We start from the raw sequence: 17,110 nt of genomic DNA, 5'->3' as shown, positions 1-17,110 counted from the left end.
TTCACAGTCCTAGCAGTGATTTAATAGGGCCAGGAGGCGTTAGGAAACCTGCTCCTGGCTTGTTCCTGGAAACGCCCGGTGCCAGAAGAAATGCCCTGGAATGTCTCAGTACTTCCACCCCTTACCCTTCACTCTGAACATATGTCAGCTTATGCCAAGGATTGGTGCTGAGGTTTCTATCTTCTGGGCTAGGGTCTCCAAGGAAGGAGGCTTCTGTGGGGACCCTGGAGCACCAGGATGTCTGGAAGCCAGGTGATGTTGCAAAGCTATGCAGCCCAGAGTCAGTCGTGTTTTTCCAGTCCTTGCTTACCTTTCTTGTCCAGTGACCCTCCTGCATCAGGACAGTCTGGTCCCATCCTGAGGTTCCAGACAGGACAGGTCCAAGGGGGATACTCTCTTACCACATGGGTCCCAGCTCCCTGAGCCCCATGACTGCAACATTAGGATGCAGCCAGCTCAGGCTCCAGGGAGGAAGTACGAGGCCTGAGGAGCCAGGCATGGGAACTGAGTCAGCTTCTTTCCATCGTAGATTGTCGTTTTTCATTCATGTGGGACTACTGTTGATTAACGCTGATGCTTTAGGGGACAAGCATCTCGATTCACATACCGTGATGTGAACACCTAGTCTTTTTTGGAGTCTTTTCCCATGTAGGTTATTCCAGTGTTAAGAAGTTTCTCTGTGCCAGCCAGTTGGGCCAGGTTTCTTACTGATTTAGATCTGTGAGTATGTAGGTGTTAATTCCAAATAGATTGTTTATTCTTTCCTCCCAGCATTTCCCTTTTGATCCCCTAATTTTCTTTTCTACGTTTGTGAGTCTGTTTCCCTTTAGAAATCGATGTGTTTGTATGTTTGGTCAGATAGCACTTGCAGGTCATATGGTATTCTAGTACAGTTTCTCATTAGTTTTTGGTCATGTGAGAATTTTTGTTGTAAATGTCTGATTTCATGGAGTTTCACGGCTGAGTAATTTTCCCTTCTGTGTACCCCATCTTCCTGAACCATCCTGTGCTGATGGCCAGTTTGTTGCTGGCTTCCAGGTGTGGACAGCATGTTGCAGTGAATGTGACGTGCATATATATATATATATTTAATTAGTGTTTCTTTCGGATATAAGCCCCGGGTGTGAATACAGATCAAATGTAGGTCTGCTTACCATTCATAGAACCTTCATAGTATTCTCCTTTGGTAGCTTTCCTGGTTTCCCTTCGGAGAATATGGCTAGTGTGTTTCCTTTTAACCAGCTCCTTTCTAGGATTGATCATAGAGTTTTTAATAGTGGACACTCTCGACTGTTCCAAGGTGATCCCCCATTGCAGTTACCAGTGGCATTTCTATCCTGATGAGTGCTGGTGTGTTCCTCTTATGTTTGTGTGTTTTAAAGTTTATTCATTTTACTTGGAGGATAATTAGTTTAAAATATTCTGATTTTTTCTTTTTTGCCAGACATCATTGTGAATTGGCTGTAGGCACATGTGTCCCCTCCATCCTGAACCCCACTCGTGCCTCCCTCTCCAGCCCGTCCCTGCAGATTTTCACGGAGCACCGGCTTTGCATGCCGTGCTCCACACATTACCCTGCAGTGGGCATGTATTTTACAGATTCTAATGTATGTTTCAGTGCTGCTCTAATGCGTGATCCCAGCCTTGCCTCCTGCAGAGTCCAGAAGTCTTATGTCTGCTTTCCATCTGTGTTTCCTTTGCTGCCCTGTATGTGGGATCGTTGGTTCTGTCTCTCAGGATTCCATGTATGCTTTACTGTACGGTCTGTCTTTCTCTGTCTGACTTACTTAACTCTGTATAATAGGCTTTAAGTTCACCCACCTTATTAGAACTGACTGAAATGTGTGGTCTTTTGTTTTTTTAATAGCTGAGTAATGTTCCACTTTGCGTATGTACCATAAATTCCTTATCCATGCATCTCTCAAAGGACAGCTAGGTTGCTTCCACATCCTAGCTATTGCAAATAGTGCTGCAATGAACACTGGCGTACATCTGTCTTTTTCAATTCTGGTTTCCTTGGGGTATATGCCCTGTAGGGCGATTGGTGGGTCATATGGCAGTTTTAATTTTAATTTTTTTAAGGACTCTCTATACCGTTCTCATAGTGGTTGGACAGATAGATAAACATAGAAGAGGAAGTGGACAATTAGGGTAGAACAATAAAGTTTCAAGATTAAGTTAGGACAGAAACCTTTTCCATCACTGCCTGCTGAAGTGTCCTTCCCTGTTCCATCCTACACATGGATGGCACAGCTTCAGCTTTTACTTTGAAATTCCTAGTCCAAGCAAAAATTGAAGCATGAATTTTCTCCCAGTGACAATCAAATGAGTAAAGCAAATTGCTCTGGAAAAGAAGAGCTTTTCCTGGTTCAGGGAATTGAAAGTAATGTTTCTGAGGTGAGTGGGAAGATGGGGTGGAGGTTGAGTGGGTACCCAGTTCTAAAGACAGCCTCATGGGACATACTTGGCAAGTTTCACGAGTGGCTTCCTGGGAGAGACCTCAGTGCAGCTCAGTGGCAGAACAGCAAAGCGCAGTTTGTGGAAGTTTTATAGAACCCAGGAATATGACCCTAAAACGAGCTCCCCTGGCGGCTCAGCGGTAAAGAGCTTACCTGCAGTGCAAAAGCTGCTGGACATGTGGGTTCAATCCCTGGGTTGGGGAGATCCCCTGGCCAAGGAAATGGCAACCCACTCCAGTATTCATGCCTGGAGAATCCCATGGACAGAGGAGCCTGGCGGGCTACTGTCCATAGGGTCGCAAAGTCAGACACGACTGAAGTGACAGCGTGCACACATGTATGACCCTAAAACACAGCTTCTTGTTGCTTAACCCAAGGATTAAATGTAGAATAACCTAAGGTATAGTACTTAACACATTTGTTGCAGTTATTGGTTCACACCTGCTTACCCCCAAAAGTGATCATCTTATCACGTCAGGACCACATTTCACTTTGGTTTGACTAGTGGTAGAAAACTTCAAAGGAAAGGAATGAGGAGAATCATCTTTGCATGTGATTGTCCAGCAGTGTGATCACAGTCCTCTGCTTTGAATTCTGTGTACTCAGAAAGTTAGGTTCATAAGAGATCCAGGATCTGCAGTTATGTTGTCAAAGGTTTTCTTTACTATTTCTAGAGGCTGACCTCCAGAGGCAGTTTTGCATTAGCTGAGCTTCTGGCACTTACAGAAGAGAGCCTTTACAAATATTTAGGAAAGTCAGCAGTACTCCAAGTTTTAAATTTAATTTTCCCTTTGTCAGCTGTATTTGCGAGTAAGATCTTACATTACTATCTAGTGATTACTGTGTCTGATTCACAAAGAAGTATGCATTTTCAGTAGAAAAGCAAAAGAAAAAAGATTTATCAAATGACTTCAGTTCTTCTCAAATAACCCTTCTCTCTGTAATTTAGGTCAAAATGTGCTCATGATGATATATACCTTCTGTTTGTTTTTAAATATAACTGCTGCCTTTCTTTCTTTGTACACATAGCTTGATAAAGAACTCCCGGTGCTTAAGCCATATTTTATTGATGACCCTGAAGAAGCTGGAGTGAGGGGAGCTGGCTTAAGAGTCACATGGCTGGGACACGCAACAGTGATGGTGGAAATGGACGAGCTCATCTTGCTCACGGATCCCATCTTCAGTGCTCGGGCCTCCCCATCGCAGCGCATGGGTCCCAAGCGGTTTCGTCGTGCCCCATGCACTGTCGAGGAGCTGCCCCGGATAGACGCGGTCCTTGTCAGCCACAACCACTACGACCACCTGGACTGCAATTCTGTCATCGCTCTCAATGAGCGATTCGGTAACGAGCTGAGATGGTTTGTGCCCTTGGGGCTCCTGGACTGGATGCAGAAATGCGGCTGTGAGAATGTGATCGAGCTGGACTGGTGGGAGGAGAACTGTGTCCCCGGACATGACAAGGTCACCTTTGTGTTCACGCCTTCCCAGCACTGGTGTAAGAGGACCCTGATGGATGACAACAAGGTTCTCTGGGGCAGCTGGTCTGTCTTGGGGCCTTGGAACCGATTTTTTTTCGCAGGAGATACTGGTTATTGCTCTGCTTTTGAAGAGATAGGAAAAAGATTTGGCCCTTTTGACCTTGCAGCTATTCCCATTGGCGCGTATGAACCAAGGTATGTAGGTGTCCAGAGAAAGCATTCCTGCTAAATGGGAAATCAACTGGGCTCAAAGTAGTCATGATACATGTAATCTGGGATTTTATGGGTGGTCTTTGTTATACATTGGGTAGGGGCTTGTGCGTCAGACTCAGTTAAAATTTTTTTTTAAATTTTAAACCATTTTAATTAGTCATTATCAGTTAAATTATTCAAAATCAGAAATTATATTGCCAAATAAAAAAAACACCACAGTTTAAAGAATTACTATACCTAGCACAAAGTTCATGTACTATTCCGACTAAAGTTAAACCCATCAGCTGATAATCAAATCTGACCCCAGCTTTGCCTCACGTGGAAGGTACTCTCCTTATAGAAAGAACCACCTTTTGCTCCATGACTGGACTGCCCCCATTCCTGCCCTGTGTTGAGGGCAGAAAAAGCAAGGACTTGGCCTTCAGCATCAGTCCTGGCGATGGTCTCACTTCAGTGAGCGATGCAGTCAGTTGGGTCAAGACACAGTTTCACGACTCATGGTTTCACTGGCCTTCCAACCTCTGCGCTCATCACCTGACTTCAGAGCAGATAAAGGTCACACTAGCATTTGAGACCCCTCCACTGCCTATCTTTTCCTTAACACTATTTAAAGAAAAAAAGAAGTGATTTCAAAGAACTTGGTTAGATTTCCATGGACTGTGGTTGATATGTACATGTGAAGAGAAAATAAACACTGAAAATAATGAGATAAGGAAGGGCTAATTTTAAAAATGTTTTATTTTCTAAGGTGCATGTGTATGTAGGTCATGTATGCAGACAGTGGTATGTAGGATGGCACTGTATGTAGGCAGTCCTACAAAGAAGAACACGGGCACAGACGAACTGAGCAAATCTGACCATTTGTTCTGATTTTGTTATACTTAAAACTTTTTTTAAGTTCATCGAAACCATTATTTCTCCCTTCTTTCCCCTAGTTTCTTCATTTAAGGAACTAGTTTTACCTTATTAAAAACTATTATGAACCAGTAACATTGCCAGAATTTCCCTTTTCCACATACTTCTAATTCTGAACTCTATGAAATCTCAGAATATCAACCTGTTTACACATCAGTTTTCTATGGTATTGATCCTTATTGAATATATCTTCTTAGTATATTAGACTAATTCTTATATGTAATTGTGAAAATAAGGTTTCGTATGTAGCAAGATACATGTGTCATATATATAGGTGATGATACAATGTGTACAGCTTAAGTACACAAATGCACTCATATAATTCCCCTTCTTGCTTGCATTGTAGCTGTCTTGTTCCTAAGATGGGAGAAGGATCGGGGAGGGGACAGTATTTGCTCTAAATAATTAAATCATGGTAGCCTCTACTCTGCAATCCAGTTATCTGGTCAGTACTAAAGTTTTAGAAATAATGTTATCAGCAACATTTCAAAGTAGTCTATAAATGTAAGACGATTACACCCAAAATGATTTTATATGATCTTAGAATGCTTTCATCCTTACATCTGGGATCCCTGTCATCAAGTTTCCTATCCAAGTCAGGTAGGATTTTAAGTTTTTAATTTTTATACCGGAGTGAACATTTTTAATTTATTTCAGACAAACATGAAGGTAGAAAGGAGTATGTGTATTTCTTTGATTTGAAGTACAAGTTTCAAAAAATCAGTAGAAACACCTGATTCTACAGCAGAACCAGTAGAAACTGTTTTCATCCTGCCCTGACTTCTGAGTGTCAGGAGATAGAGCAGAGCAAGTGTCTCTCTCATCTGCTGTTGAGCAGAACACAGGGGCTCTGTCCTGAGCCCTGCAGCTCCTCACCATCGGTAACACCCCTTGTGCTGTTGCTAGACTGGCTTTTCCAGAATGTCTCTAAAAACCAGAGCAGCTCCCTGCTGGAGCCAGATCGCTGAGTTTTAACTGCAAATCAGCTGACAGTAGCAGACCCAGGATGTAAATAATGTGAAGACACTTGTTTTTCTAAAGTGGTGGCTGGGAAAGCAGAGGATTTACTTGTAGATAGTACATTTTACTTATCAGAAATAATTCTTTGTCCTGAAAGTGCTGGTTTTATCAACTAAGTTGGTGCTGTATTTGATGCTTTGAATAAACTCTGTCTTGTTTAATGCTCACAACACTCCTGTGAAGTGGGAATAGCTACTATTTCACAGACAAGGAAGATGCAAGCTGGAGAATTTGAAGTGGCTGCCAAGGCATTCCCAGGAATCCGTAGAGCCAGGGTTCACACCCAGGCCCCCTGTCTCCATAGCTCTGCTCTTCCCAGGCGTGAGGCAGCCTCAGCATTTCTACACTCTGTCCAGTCCCCCGAAGTCCCCTTTTTTCTTACCAAACCACACACTTCATCTTTGGTTGTATGATGTTTAATTAAATCCTTGATTAGTAAATTGGATTTTTTTTTTTTGCTCCTGATATTACAAATTATACAGTAATTTTTGTTTGCTGTTCACTTTAGCATGTTAAAAACGGTTTCTGTAAGTTATTCAGGTTATTTTGCAACTGAAGTTTTGATTTTTAACTTGTTACCCATTATTCCACTTCTTTGATTAACACCAAGACTGCAAGATATCTTTTTAAGATAAGACATTTCTTCAGAATAAATCCTCAGTAAAATGAAAATACATGTGGAACAAAATCTTAGTAGTCAAAGGGGAGTTTTGCTTCAGACTTACCTACTGTATAGCAGTCTGTACAAAAAATATTTTAGTGGTCTGAGGGCGATGGTTTTGACTACTGTGACTTACTCCTGTGTAGAATCGTAAAGGTTGATGAAGCAGTAATTAGAATTTAGTGTATACTTCAAAGGCCATATTTAATAAATTACTGTTTTCTAAGGTGGTTTATGAAGTACCAGCATGTAGACCCAGAAGAGGCTGTAAAGATTCACATTGATGTTCAGGCAAAGAAGTCTGTGGCAATTCACTGGGGAACTTTTGCCTTAGCAAATGAGGTAAGTACAACTGTGGTCACAGTAACTCATTGTGTGTCTGACATAGGATAGGATTCAGGCATCAGTGTACCTGGCAGTGTGTTCAGAAACCAGACTAGAATCTGGACCTGTGTGGTCATCATAGTCATCAACGTGAATTACGGTGGTAAATTATTAATTAGTAAAGCAATATTTATATACAGTGAGAAAAGCCTCTTCATTGCATGGGGTCTTTTGAATTATTTATATAACCAAAAATATGTGTGGTCTTAGGAAATAGAAAAATGAATTATCATGTCATTCCTCTTAAGGCAGACTTTTGTTTAATGGAAGATACAAGATATGTACAGAATTACTCTAAAAGTAACTTATAAAAAGTGGGACAGATGAAGGGGTCTCAGAGTCAGGGACTATTACTAATTGAAGGGGTCAGGGAGAGCTTCATGGAAGAGATGACATTTCAACTTGGCTGTGAGAAGGTAAGGAAGAAGGCATCTCAAGGAGGGAAGTGTGGGCGTGGAGATGGTGAGCAGTGAGTTCAGCCGGAGTACGAATGCTATCAAGAGCAGCAGGGAAGTAAGGCTGGACAGCTTGGAACTTTTCAGAAGTGTTATTTGTCCAGTAAACACTGATTCTGTGTCTGCTGTGTGCCAGGCACTGGGGTAAATAAATGGTGGTTTTATTCCTAGACTAGTAGAGAAGACTTCATTTTCCTATAAGGTACCCGGACCCTAGACCTCTGCTAGTAGGCAGAGTTGTGGGATCAAACAGAAGCTTAGCAAAAAACTTTCTCTCCTCTCCTGGAGCCAGGGCCTGTCCTAAGCAAAACTTAGAAACGGACAAGTGAACTGAGCTGCTGCTCCTTGCTCTCTGCGGCACCTTCCACATTCCAGGGCCCCTCTGCAAGGAGTCCTCTGCTTTTTAAGCATTCCCTGTCCCTGTCCTTTTTCTGGCCTGCCTTCTCCCTGGTTGCATCTTATTCCATAATTATACACTGCCTGCCCCCGTCTACTCCCTCCCATCAAAACTCCCCCTCTGCAGTGCTACTATCCTGAACTACACTGTTGGGGGGACACCACAGAATCAATAGCTGAACGACAGGGCATAGGAAGGGTGAAGGAGAGTATGTTTCTGTGTGCTTGGAGAAACACAAGTACACAGGTCTACCGCTGTATTTAGTGGCAGTGTCTTATTCCATGTGTGCGCGTGTTCCGTATGTATATAAATTTAGATGTAAGTACGCTTATTTATGTTCCATATATATTTCGGCAACTTAGATGAAGTAGTAGTATTTTATTAAACCCTGCAAACAGAAGAGTCAAAAATGAGTCCTAGATTTTTAACTTGAGTAATTGGGAAGATGGTTATGCTCTTGACTGAGATGGGAACTTGAGAGGAGAGAAAAACCTCAGTCTTTAAGAGTTATTGTATTATTCAGTCTTACTCCTGTTAAAAATCTAACCTTCACCTTTACTTCTTAATGAAACATAAAACACAAACTCATTTAGGCTTTTTGACATTAGTTCTGTAAATCTGACAACTGCAAGTTTGCTAAATATAAAGAATTTGTGGGGAGGATATTTAGTCTATGCTTTGTAGACAGTTTAAAATGATCTGCATGTAAATAGTTGTAGTAACTGCTTACTACAGTATAAGCAACTTAAGGATGTCCTTGACTTGGCAAGACTTAAATCAGAGGTCGCTGTAGATATATTTAACCTGAGGAGTGTTGAGTGAGCTTCTTACATGTATTTAAGCATTTAAGTCACTAGTGTTGGTGGAGACAAACTGCAGGCACTACATAATACGTGTTAACTTCTTAAATGACCAGGCTCTCTATTTTGAGTGTCTTATATCTTAGAAAGGGAACAGTTTGAGTTTTCTGGGGCTGGTGCCTGGCCTTCAGTGGGTCCAGACTGCTGGGAACTTTCACCACTTACTCATATTTATGTCTGATCTACTATCTTGATCAATACATATTGTTTGGTCCCAGGTCTATGGGGCATTTCTGTCTTCCCTGCAGGACTAAGGTGCCTGCACTAAAATAGTTTTCTTGCCTGCTTGTCAAGTTATCTTCTAGATGGTTGAAGCAACCAAGAACTGACCTGTGAAGAAACTCACAGAGATAGTGCAACATCAAAATCCATACGAAGTTATAGCTTATAACTAAAGTTACAGTTTAGGAAAGAAATTATTAGTGTGAGATAACTGTGTAAGTGTTTTGTTACTGGCTGAGAGTTGTAGAACACAGGGGAAGTGGGGAAGAGTTTCGTCATTTTGAAATCTCTTAAAAACAATTTTGCAAAGGAAAGCTTCTTGGGCTATTAAAGTTATATTTTACTGGTGATATATCAGCAATCTCCTATGTGCAAAGAAAAGATGAGAGTAGATTTCTGTTATCAACTAACCTTAATAAGTGGCTATTTCTAGGACTACAGGGTAACGAATGCTTAGTTAACCTCAGTTACTCAGCAAACAGTGGCAACGCATCTCTGAACACAGCCATAAACCTAGAAGTGAGCAAGCAGGGAGGAAAAAACTTGAGTGTGGCCAGTAGCTGTTAGCAGATCTGTACATCTGAAACCACAGAAAACTTGCCTGGTTTTCCTACTGCATCACTGGCTGGCCCTTCATAGTCTGTGGCTGATTCCTCCTCTCCCTCCCAGCAGTGAGAATGTTAGGACGCCATAGTCCAGGGGCCCCTTCTCTTTAGCTGGTTACTCCCTGGGGGAATCTCACGAGTCTCATGCCTTTAAACACGGTCTATGCACTGTAAGCTCTCTAACCTAGGATTTTCCCTACAATCCACATTTACCTACTTTTCTCCACTTGGATGTCCACCAGGTTACAAAAACTTCATACTAAAAGTTAAAAAGCTTCATTCCAAACTTCCTGTTCTTTCCTCAGACTTGTTTCTCTTGTATCTCAGCAAATGGCAAAATCCTCCTTCCAGCTCCTCAGGCTAAAATCTTTACCGTGTATATCCTCTGTCCCACTTTCTCCAAATGCAGTCAGCTCACCTTTCAGACTCTATTTGGACTCTGACTGCTGCTTATCCCGTTCACCAGTGCCACACTGCCCCTTGCTGTCTGTTCTCCACACTGCAGAGGGCAGCGACCTTTACCCCTAAACCAGATCAGGACACTTCTCTTCCAGGAGACCAGCCGCCCCAGGTCAAAGCCACAGTGATTCTAAGGGTCGCCTGTAAAGCCCCCTGCAGTCTGCTCCATTGCCGGGAGCCGGCATATTGCATATTGAGTGCAGCACTTTCCACAGCATCATCTTTCAGGATCTGGAATAGCTCAACTGGAATTCTGTCACAGCCGGGAGCCAGCGTGAGGAACTCCGCCCATGACAAAGGTCATGAGGAAGGAGGCTCGGCATACGCAAAGGCGGGATCGAGCCTCAGGAGTCCCCCTGGAAATTCTCGAGCATCTACCCCCAAAACCAGAGTCTGCCTACTTTCTGCTTTGTGCTTTCACCTACACCTCTGACTTTACGGGGGGCTGTCCCCAACTACCTCTCTCTGAAAAAAGAGTTAGCTTACAGCTCCAGTTAATAATTCCTGGGTGTGACAGTGTTTCAACCTACAAACTCCTTTGGAAATCCTCTAGCCTGCCTGAATAGGTTTTCTGGCCACATGTGATTGTTCAGAGCCTCCCAACTGTGAGAGGCGGGGGATATTCTAAACTGTCTAAACAAAGATTCCTTTGAGTAGTTAAAAGATTGATTAGAAATTGTATTGGTGAAGGGTTTTTCACTTATTGGGCCAGTGTTTGCTGCTAAGTCTCCATATCCCTTACCTGCTGTGTCCCTGGCAGTATATTGATTAATATAATTGGTGTAAGTAGTAGCTTTAATGTTTGTAACCTTGGACCCTTGAGTTAATTCTTTTCTTGATTGAGCCCACCACACCTTTGCCCTTTAGGAATGCAACTGTATCTAATGCTTTTGGAGGGTGGCTCCTGACTTTGGAATAATCACCTTTAGAGAAAAATAAGTTTCTTAAAATGTTAACAGGCCTCCTGGCCAGAAGATGATGTAAATCACCTGAACTTTTGCATATGATAAGTTTGAAAGTCTGGCTTTGATTAGGATCAGGAACTGCTGTCCTTGCATGACTCTGCCCCTTCCCCCATTATCCTCTATGCACAACTTAAGGTATAAAAACTACTTTGGAAAATAAAGTGCGGGCCTTGTTCACCGAAACTTGGTCTCCCCATGTCGCGCTCTCTCTCTCTCACTCTGGCTGAGTCTCCATCTGGAGCGCGGAACCCACCATGCTTACTAATTATGCCTGGGCTTCTAAGATCCGACCGGGGAGGCCTCAGTGTCTCCTCTCCTTCGGGAGAACGGAAGGACGCCTGCAGCCTACGTAAGTGGTGCAAACTTCTTGTCTTGAAGTTTTATTGGTCTCCTGCGTAAACCAAGCTACTCAGCCTCTCTTCTCCACAGAATTTCCTCACTGAGCTATCCTCATTCTATTACTCTTTATATCTTTGATAAATATTTAAATACATAGGTCGCCTATGCCGTCTCTCCTTCGAATACCCTGGATCAGCCGGGGCTGGACCCCGGCACTCCATCAGTGTTTGTTCAAGTGTTGCCATCTTCTCAGGTGGTTGTATTTAAAATTAAACCTCCAACTGATACTATTTTGTCCCCAGAACACATCACCCACCCCAGTACTGTTTTCCTCCTTGTTCACGTCTTACCTGTCTGTGTACTGGGATGTAAGCTCCAGGAAGGCCAGCGCTTGTATTTGGCGCCCTGACCTGGCTACTCCAGGTGCTCACAAGACACTACTGCATGAAGGGCAGCAGCGGACTCGCCGCCGGCGATCAGAGGAGAGACCGGGTGATTTTTACTCCTGCTTTTAACTTTCACATTTTTACAGCTTTTCTGATTGAAATTGAAAAAAAGAAAATAACCTTTTCTGTAACAGCTGTTTTTTCCCCCTTTATTTGATATAAAATAGCCACTATCCAATGTACAGTTTTAACTCAAAAGAGAAATAACTGGTGAAATGACTTATACCTTTTACTTTAATAATTATAACATTCAAGTGGTTTTATTTGGAAAACATTTGAGTAGGTTGAAACATCCTTCAGTAGTGTGCTATCTTCCTTTTTAGCTGTGAAAAGGTGAGGAAGCACAGTGAAACTCCACCGTCAAATCTTCTCCAGCTCCCTCTCCACGTCTCAGGCTACAGAAGTGGTGTCTGGCGGGGGCTTGGGGATGACAGCCCTTCTGCAGCCAAAAATATCGTCTCTAGAGTTTGCTTACACACAGATACTCTTCCTTATAATCTAAGTTTCTATATTCTCCCGCAGTATTGGTAACACTTAATTCTTTAGCACTGGTTCCATTTAGGCTAGAATTTCATGCAGGGAAAATAGTGATCAGAGTTCATGCAGTCTAATGTTCAATCTAAGCTGGCACCAAAGTTGATATACATGGTATTAGATAAATTGATAAATGTGTGACACTTATAGCAACAATGATTATATATTAGAAAGTGATTGACTCATATGCTAATCTTTCAATGAAACAGAAAGATATTATTTTAAGCAGGCTGTGTTGGTTTATTTTAGTTGAAATCTTGTTTGAACTATCCCCTCAAATATAGGTGTGCTTAATCTTTTTCCATTTTTGTTTCTCTCTGCCCTTTGCCAGCATTATTTAGAGCCTCCAGCGAAACTGTGTGAAGCTCTAGAAAAATACAGACTTAAGACTGAGGATTTTCTTGTCCTGAAGCACGGTGAATCAAGATACCTTAATACTGATGATGAAGATGTTGAATAATATGAACACAAGAGTTTTTCATGAAAAAGGCATCATTTGATATATATGTGAGAAGACGAAGAAATGCATGAATATTATGATTTTTTACATTTGGAAGCAACTTCTGTAGGTTTATGTTCTGTTATCACCTGATACTAATATGATTGCTGGTCCATATAAACAATAGTTCAGAGGTGGGTCATTAAAATCCACATTAGCCAACTCATTATTTAAGGTCCTATCTCAGTGACATAAACACTGCAATGGGTTGTTTATTTTTTTTTTTTAACTAAAGCATTCTACTTTCATGGTAGAGTTTTGAGGTTATAAAAAACTGATTTTAAAAACTCACTCCTCTTTTTATTCTTAGGGGCCTTCTGCAAGGTAAGTCAAGGTTATATACCTACCTTGATTTTCTTAGAGGCCTGCACAGAGAAACATTTTTTATAGTCACAGAGTAAATGATGACATTGATTCCCATATGCTTATAGCAATTTGTGCTCTATTAAGATTATGCCAAATGGTAAGTGATTTATTTTTTTAAACATAAAAACATAGGAGTTTTGGCTAAGTTACCATTTGTAAAGACAATTTTTTAAAGAGAGGAACAGTATGTTCTATGGCACATCTACAATCCTTATGGCAGAAGCCCTCTGAGCTGGGAAGTGTGGTTATGAGACATGACTTATGAAATTTTTGATTTTTAATTTAAAAGTCAGACCTGCTCAGCACAAATATAGCTGCAAGGAAATAATTTAAAAAGACAAATGCACATCTTATATGTTGATAGACCATATACTTTGGATTTTAATTTTTTCCCTATTCCATCTCCTCTCTATGTATATGTACTCATTTTTTTTTTCTGGTTTCTTAATAATGCTGGCAAAGGGCAGAGAGAAACAAAAATGGAAAAAGATTATAAGATTTCAACTAAAATAACCAACATAGCCTGCTTAAAATAACTCCAGTGTCAGCGAGATTTATAAGTATTCTATGTTTTACATGAGTGTGATGTCTTATATTTTTGTATCAAATGACCCTTAAGCACGGTTCTCCCGTTAATAATTAAGCCAGTGTGGGATGTCAGTGGTTAAAGAGACAGTGATTTCGTCGTAGACGGGCTCTGCAGGCGCTTGGTGACTGTGACCCTTCCTAAGGGGGAGAGCCGAGCAGAAGCCTGTTCTGTCTTCCTGATCAAGTCTCAGTAAAATGAATTTTATTCATACAAAATAATCAAAGTACAGGTTTTTCTACACCAAATGCTACCCAGGCAGTGCCCTGTAATATATGCACGTTGGCCACTCAGTCTGAACTTCAGTCCTGCCTCCACCGCGGGCTCTCTGTGTGCCTCAGTGTCCTCACATGCGACAAGAGGACGACTCCCACCTACCTCCAAAACTGAACAAATAGTAGTCATAGGTAAAATAGATTTGAAAGCAGAAAACAGGCTACTGCTTTTGATATATTTTGATATATTCAAGTATATATAGGGGCAGTAAAACATTGAGGTCTGACAACTTTATCTCCTGCATTGTGTAAATTTGCAGTTACAGCCAAAATAAATGTAAATGATCTTTATAAAAATGTCAGTATTTCTAGCTACAAAGATGCAGCAAATCTGTTAAGGGGAAATGTATATGTAATACAGGTGAATGTATATGATTTGAGGGCACTAAAGCACATAAAATTTCCCCCTAAAATAAACCTTCAGAAAAAAAAAACAAACCCAACACTTTCACTCCAAAGGAATATTTCGCAAGCAGACAGGAGTCAAGATGTCAGGCTTATTGGTGGATTAGCTCTGGCTCGTGTTGCCCTAATACTAGCCTGTGCTCTGTGTCACCTTCCTCGCTTGCACGCCAGACTGAAAATTCATCTCTTGCCTCATCTCTGTGAGGCAAGCCGTGCACATCTTGCTTAGTTATTTTTTCTCCTTGAATGGCCTTAATTTTGTTTTCATGTGTAGTGTTTAACTGAGGGTCTCCAAGCACTTTAATTGGACCTGCCTCATTTTTCTAGGCTTCCTCCATGCTTTAATTTTTATCAACATTAGCACTCTTTCCACTTTGGCATTTTGTTCCTTCAGTACATTGAGCTTCATCTTTCCTATCTTACATTTTGAAGGGTTTTATGTGCAAACAAAGACAGATTTTGAAAAATTAGACAAATCCCCTCTGTTCCCTTCAGTTTGATGCCTTTCATTTGTCTCATCCTCTAAGTCAATTTCATTTTTCTCTTTGATTAGCCAGCATCCATACTTAGCTCTCATAATGTACAGCTAGTTGATAATTTTCATCATATACTGAATGTTTCCTACTGTATAAAATATTTCTCCCAAGTTTCATTTCTGTATCAGTATAACCCTGAGAAATAACTAAGCATGTAAGATTTTATTGAAATTCATTTCTCCTGTGGTCAGAGGAACACTTTGATACTCATTGCCCAAGAGGGTGGGGCTGTCAAATAGGATCAACTAAAAAAGTAAGATGTGCCCTGCCCTACAAAGGTAAAAACCTAACTGTGCATTTTCACTGTGTAATTCTCTCCAGATAGTTAAAATGACTTCCCCCTGCCGATTTTCTCTAGCAGTTAGACATGTCAAACTCAATGCTCTGATCTCCAGGAAATGTTGTGTGTTCGAGGAAGAGAATAGGTGGAGTTTTAGAATCCAGTGCTGCTACAGCACATTAAAATCTAATCTTGATTTTTAATGTGTGTACATTTAGAATATATATTTTCATTAAATGAGGAAGACTACACAAAATTGTTATAAAGAAATGTGCCTTTCAGGGAAGTAATACGTTTGCATCACTGAAAATGATTCTTAGCTCTCGTAATGTACAGCTAGTTGAGAATGTTTTCTACTGTAAAAAATATTTCCCCCAAGTTTCATTTCTGTATCAGTATAACCCTGAGAAAGCACATTTTTCTGTTTGAGGATTTGTAACTTCCTATGGAAATCTATGTATTTAGAAATGAAATTCAAAGTACTCTTGCCTTAAATATATGAATAGGAAACCTTCTGCTTGCAAACTGATTTACTTAATAACTAAGCATGGTGGTGGTCATGAACTTGAATATTATAAAACATGGGGATGTGGGGTGGAGAAGAGGAAGTCAAATATAGCAAACTGTTACAGTAGCTTATGGGACAAAGATACTATTTAAAATAACTGCTAAGAATTTTTATCTTATAATTTTAGTTATGTAAAATATAGATGAAAATTAATGAATAAAACTTTTCACTTAAAGGGAGAAAATAATCTTGCCACTTTTTTCTACTAAAAAAAACCAAAAGAACCTATGAATTTTTACTGAGCATAAATTTTAAACACTAGATAGACTAAGCACCTGTACAAAGTCGTTTCCTCCCTCTCCAGTCCTACTCTCAGGAGACAGGGTTTCATTCTAGATGTACCCAAAGGCCTATACAGGAACGACAGAAGCATTCTGTTTCGAATGATGCCAGTATGTTATACACAGTAAACAGGAGTGGGTATTAGGAAACATTTTTCCTAACGGTTAAAAGTTTTCATGGTCTAAAAATAGATTCTATGATTAGAACAGACCTGAGTGGCTGGTGGCCTTGGGAGCACAGGATCTCATCGCTACTAGAGGAACAGGGTCCTTCCTGGGGCAGTGTTGCTGTCCCGGTGGAGCAACTGCAAATCCCTTTGGACAAGGGAAGGGGAGCTGACATACAAAGGGTCACTGTCGCTCCGTGTGGAGGGAATAGCTGAAGTAGCTTAGCAAAAAGCAAAATAAAAACAGTTTCAGAACAAGCTCTCATATTCATTTGGTATCAATAAAATGGTCCAACACAAACCAAAGACCACGGCAAGCTGTAGCTGTGTTGAAGATGAAGTGTATTTACAGTACATGATGTTTACTGTTTAAATTCAGCAGCTGAAAGAATCTGTTTGTGAGGAAGGTGAGAGAGAAATTTCTGTGCATTACTTCTGGACTGCATTACTCTTTGGAAAAATATGACCAACCAATTAGAATTTTGGTATCATTGTTACCTTCTCCTTCACGTCTGCATCATGGTGATGAACTAAAGCTTTCATTTTCTGGGCGCATTCTTTTCCATACAACAGGGAAAACAGTGAACCTTCAGGGAAAGTTGGCTGCGCAGCTAAACGGTGCTCTTCGTTGAGGCAGTTAGTTATGTTCTGAAGCAGTGTGAGAGCTCGAAGAAGAATCTCCTTCGGTACATGGCCATCAAGAAGTGAAAGGAATGATGAGTCCACCTGAAATAG

General features: G+C 41.0%; 2 protein-coding genes across 9 annotated transcripts in view; one reads left to right on the top strand and one right to left on the bottom strand.

Annotated features, from left to right (window-relative positions):
• NAPEPLD (N-acyl phosphatidylethanolamine phospholipase D) overlaps positions 1 to 15,874 on the top strand; it is a 92,363-nt gene extending 76,489 nt beyond the window's left edge. For 3 of the 4 annotated variants that reach the window (XM_024990878.2, XM_024990874.2, XM_024990875.2), the window contains exons 3-5: positions 3,489 to 4,132; positions 6,974 to 7,088; positions 12,744 to 15,874. In XM_024990878.2, the coding sequence (XP_024846646.1) occupies positions 3,489 to 4,132; positions 6,974 to 7,088; positions 12,744 to 12,872 (888 nt within the window). In that variant the 3' untranslated portion in view covers positions 12,873 to 15,874. 4 annotated transcript variants of the gene reach the window in all.
• The window catches only part of ARMC10 (armadillo repeat containing 10), a 123,694-nt gene that overhangs the window by 46,532 nt on the left and 60,052 nt on the right, over positions 1 to 17,110 (bottom strand). For 2 of the 5 annotated variants that reach the window (XM_024990384.2, XM_015468863.3), the window contains exon 6: positions 16,874 to 17,101. In XM_024990384.2, the coding sequence (XP_024846152.1) occupies positions 16,874 to 17,101 (228 nt within the window). Of the gene's footprint in view, positions 1 to 12,013; positions 17,102 to 17,110 lie in introns of those variants that run through there. The other 3 variants (XM_005205332.5, XM_005205331.4, NM_001191332.3) reach the window with 3 other exon arrangements.

The sequence above is a fragment of the Bos taurus genome, chromosome 4, assembly GCF_002263795.3.
Source record: "Bos taurus isolate L1 Dominette 01449 registration number 42190680 breed Hereford chromosome 4, ARS-UCD2.0, whole genome shotgun sequence".
NCBI lineage: Eukaryota > Metazoa > Chordata > Mammalia > Artiodactyla > Bovidae > Bos > Bos taurus.
Note: the sequence above shows the minus strand (reverse complement) of the source record. Positions and strands in the feature narration are given on the sequence as shown.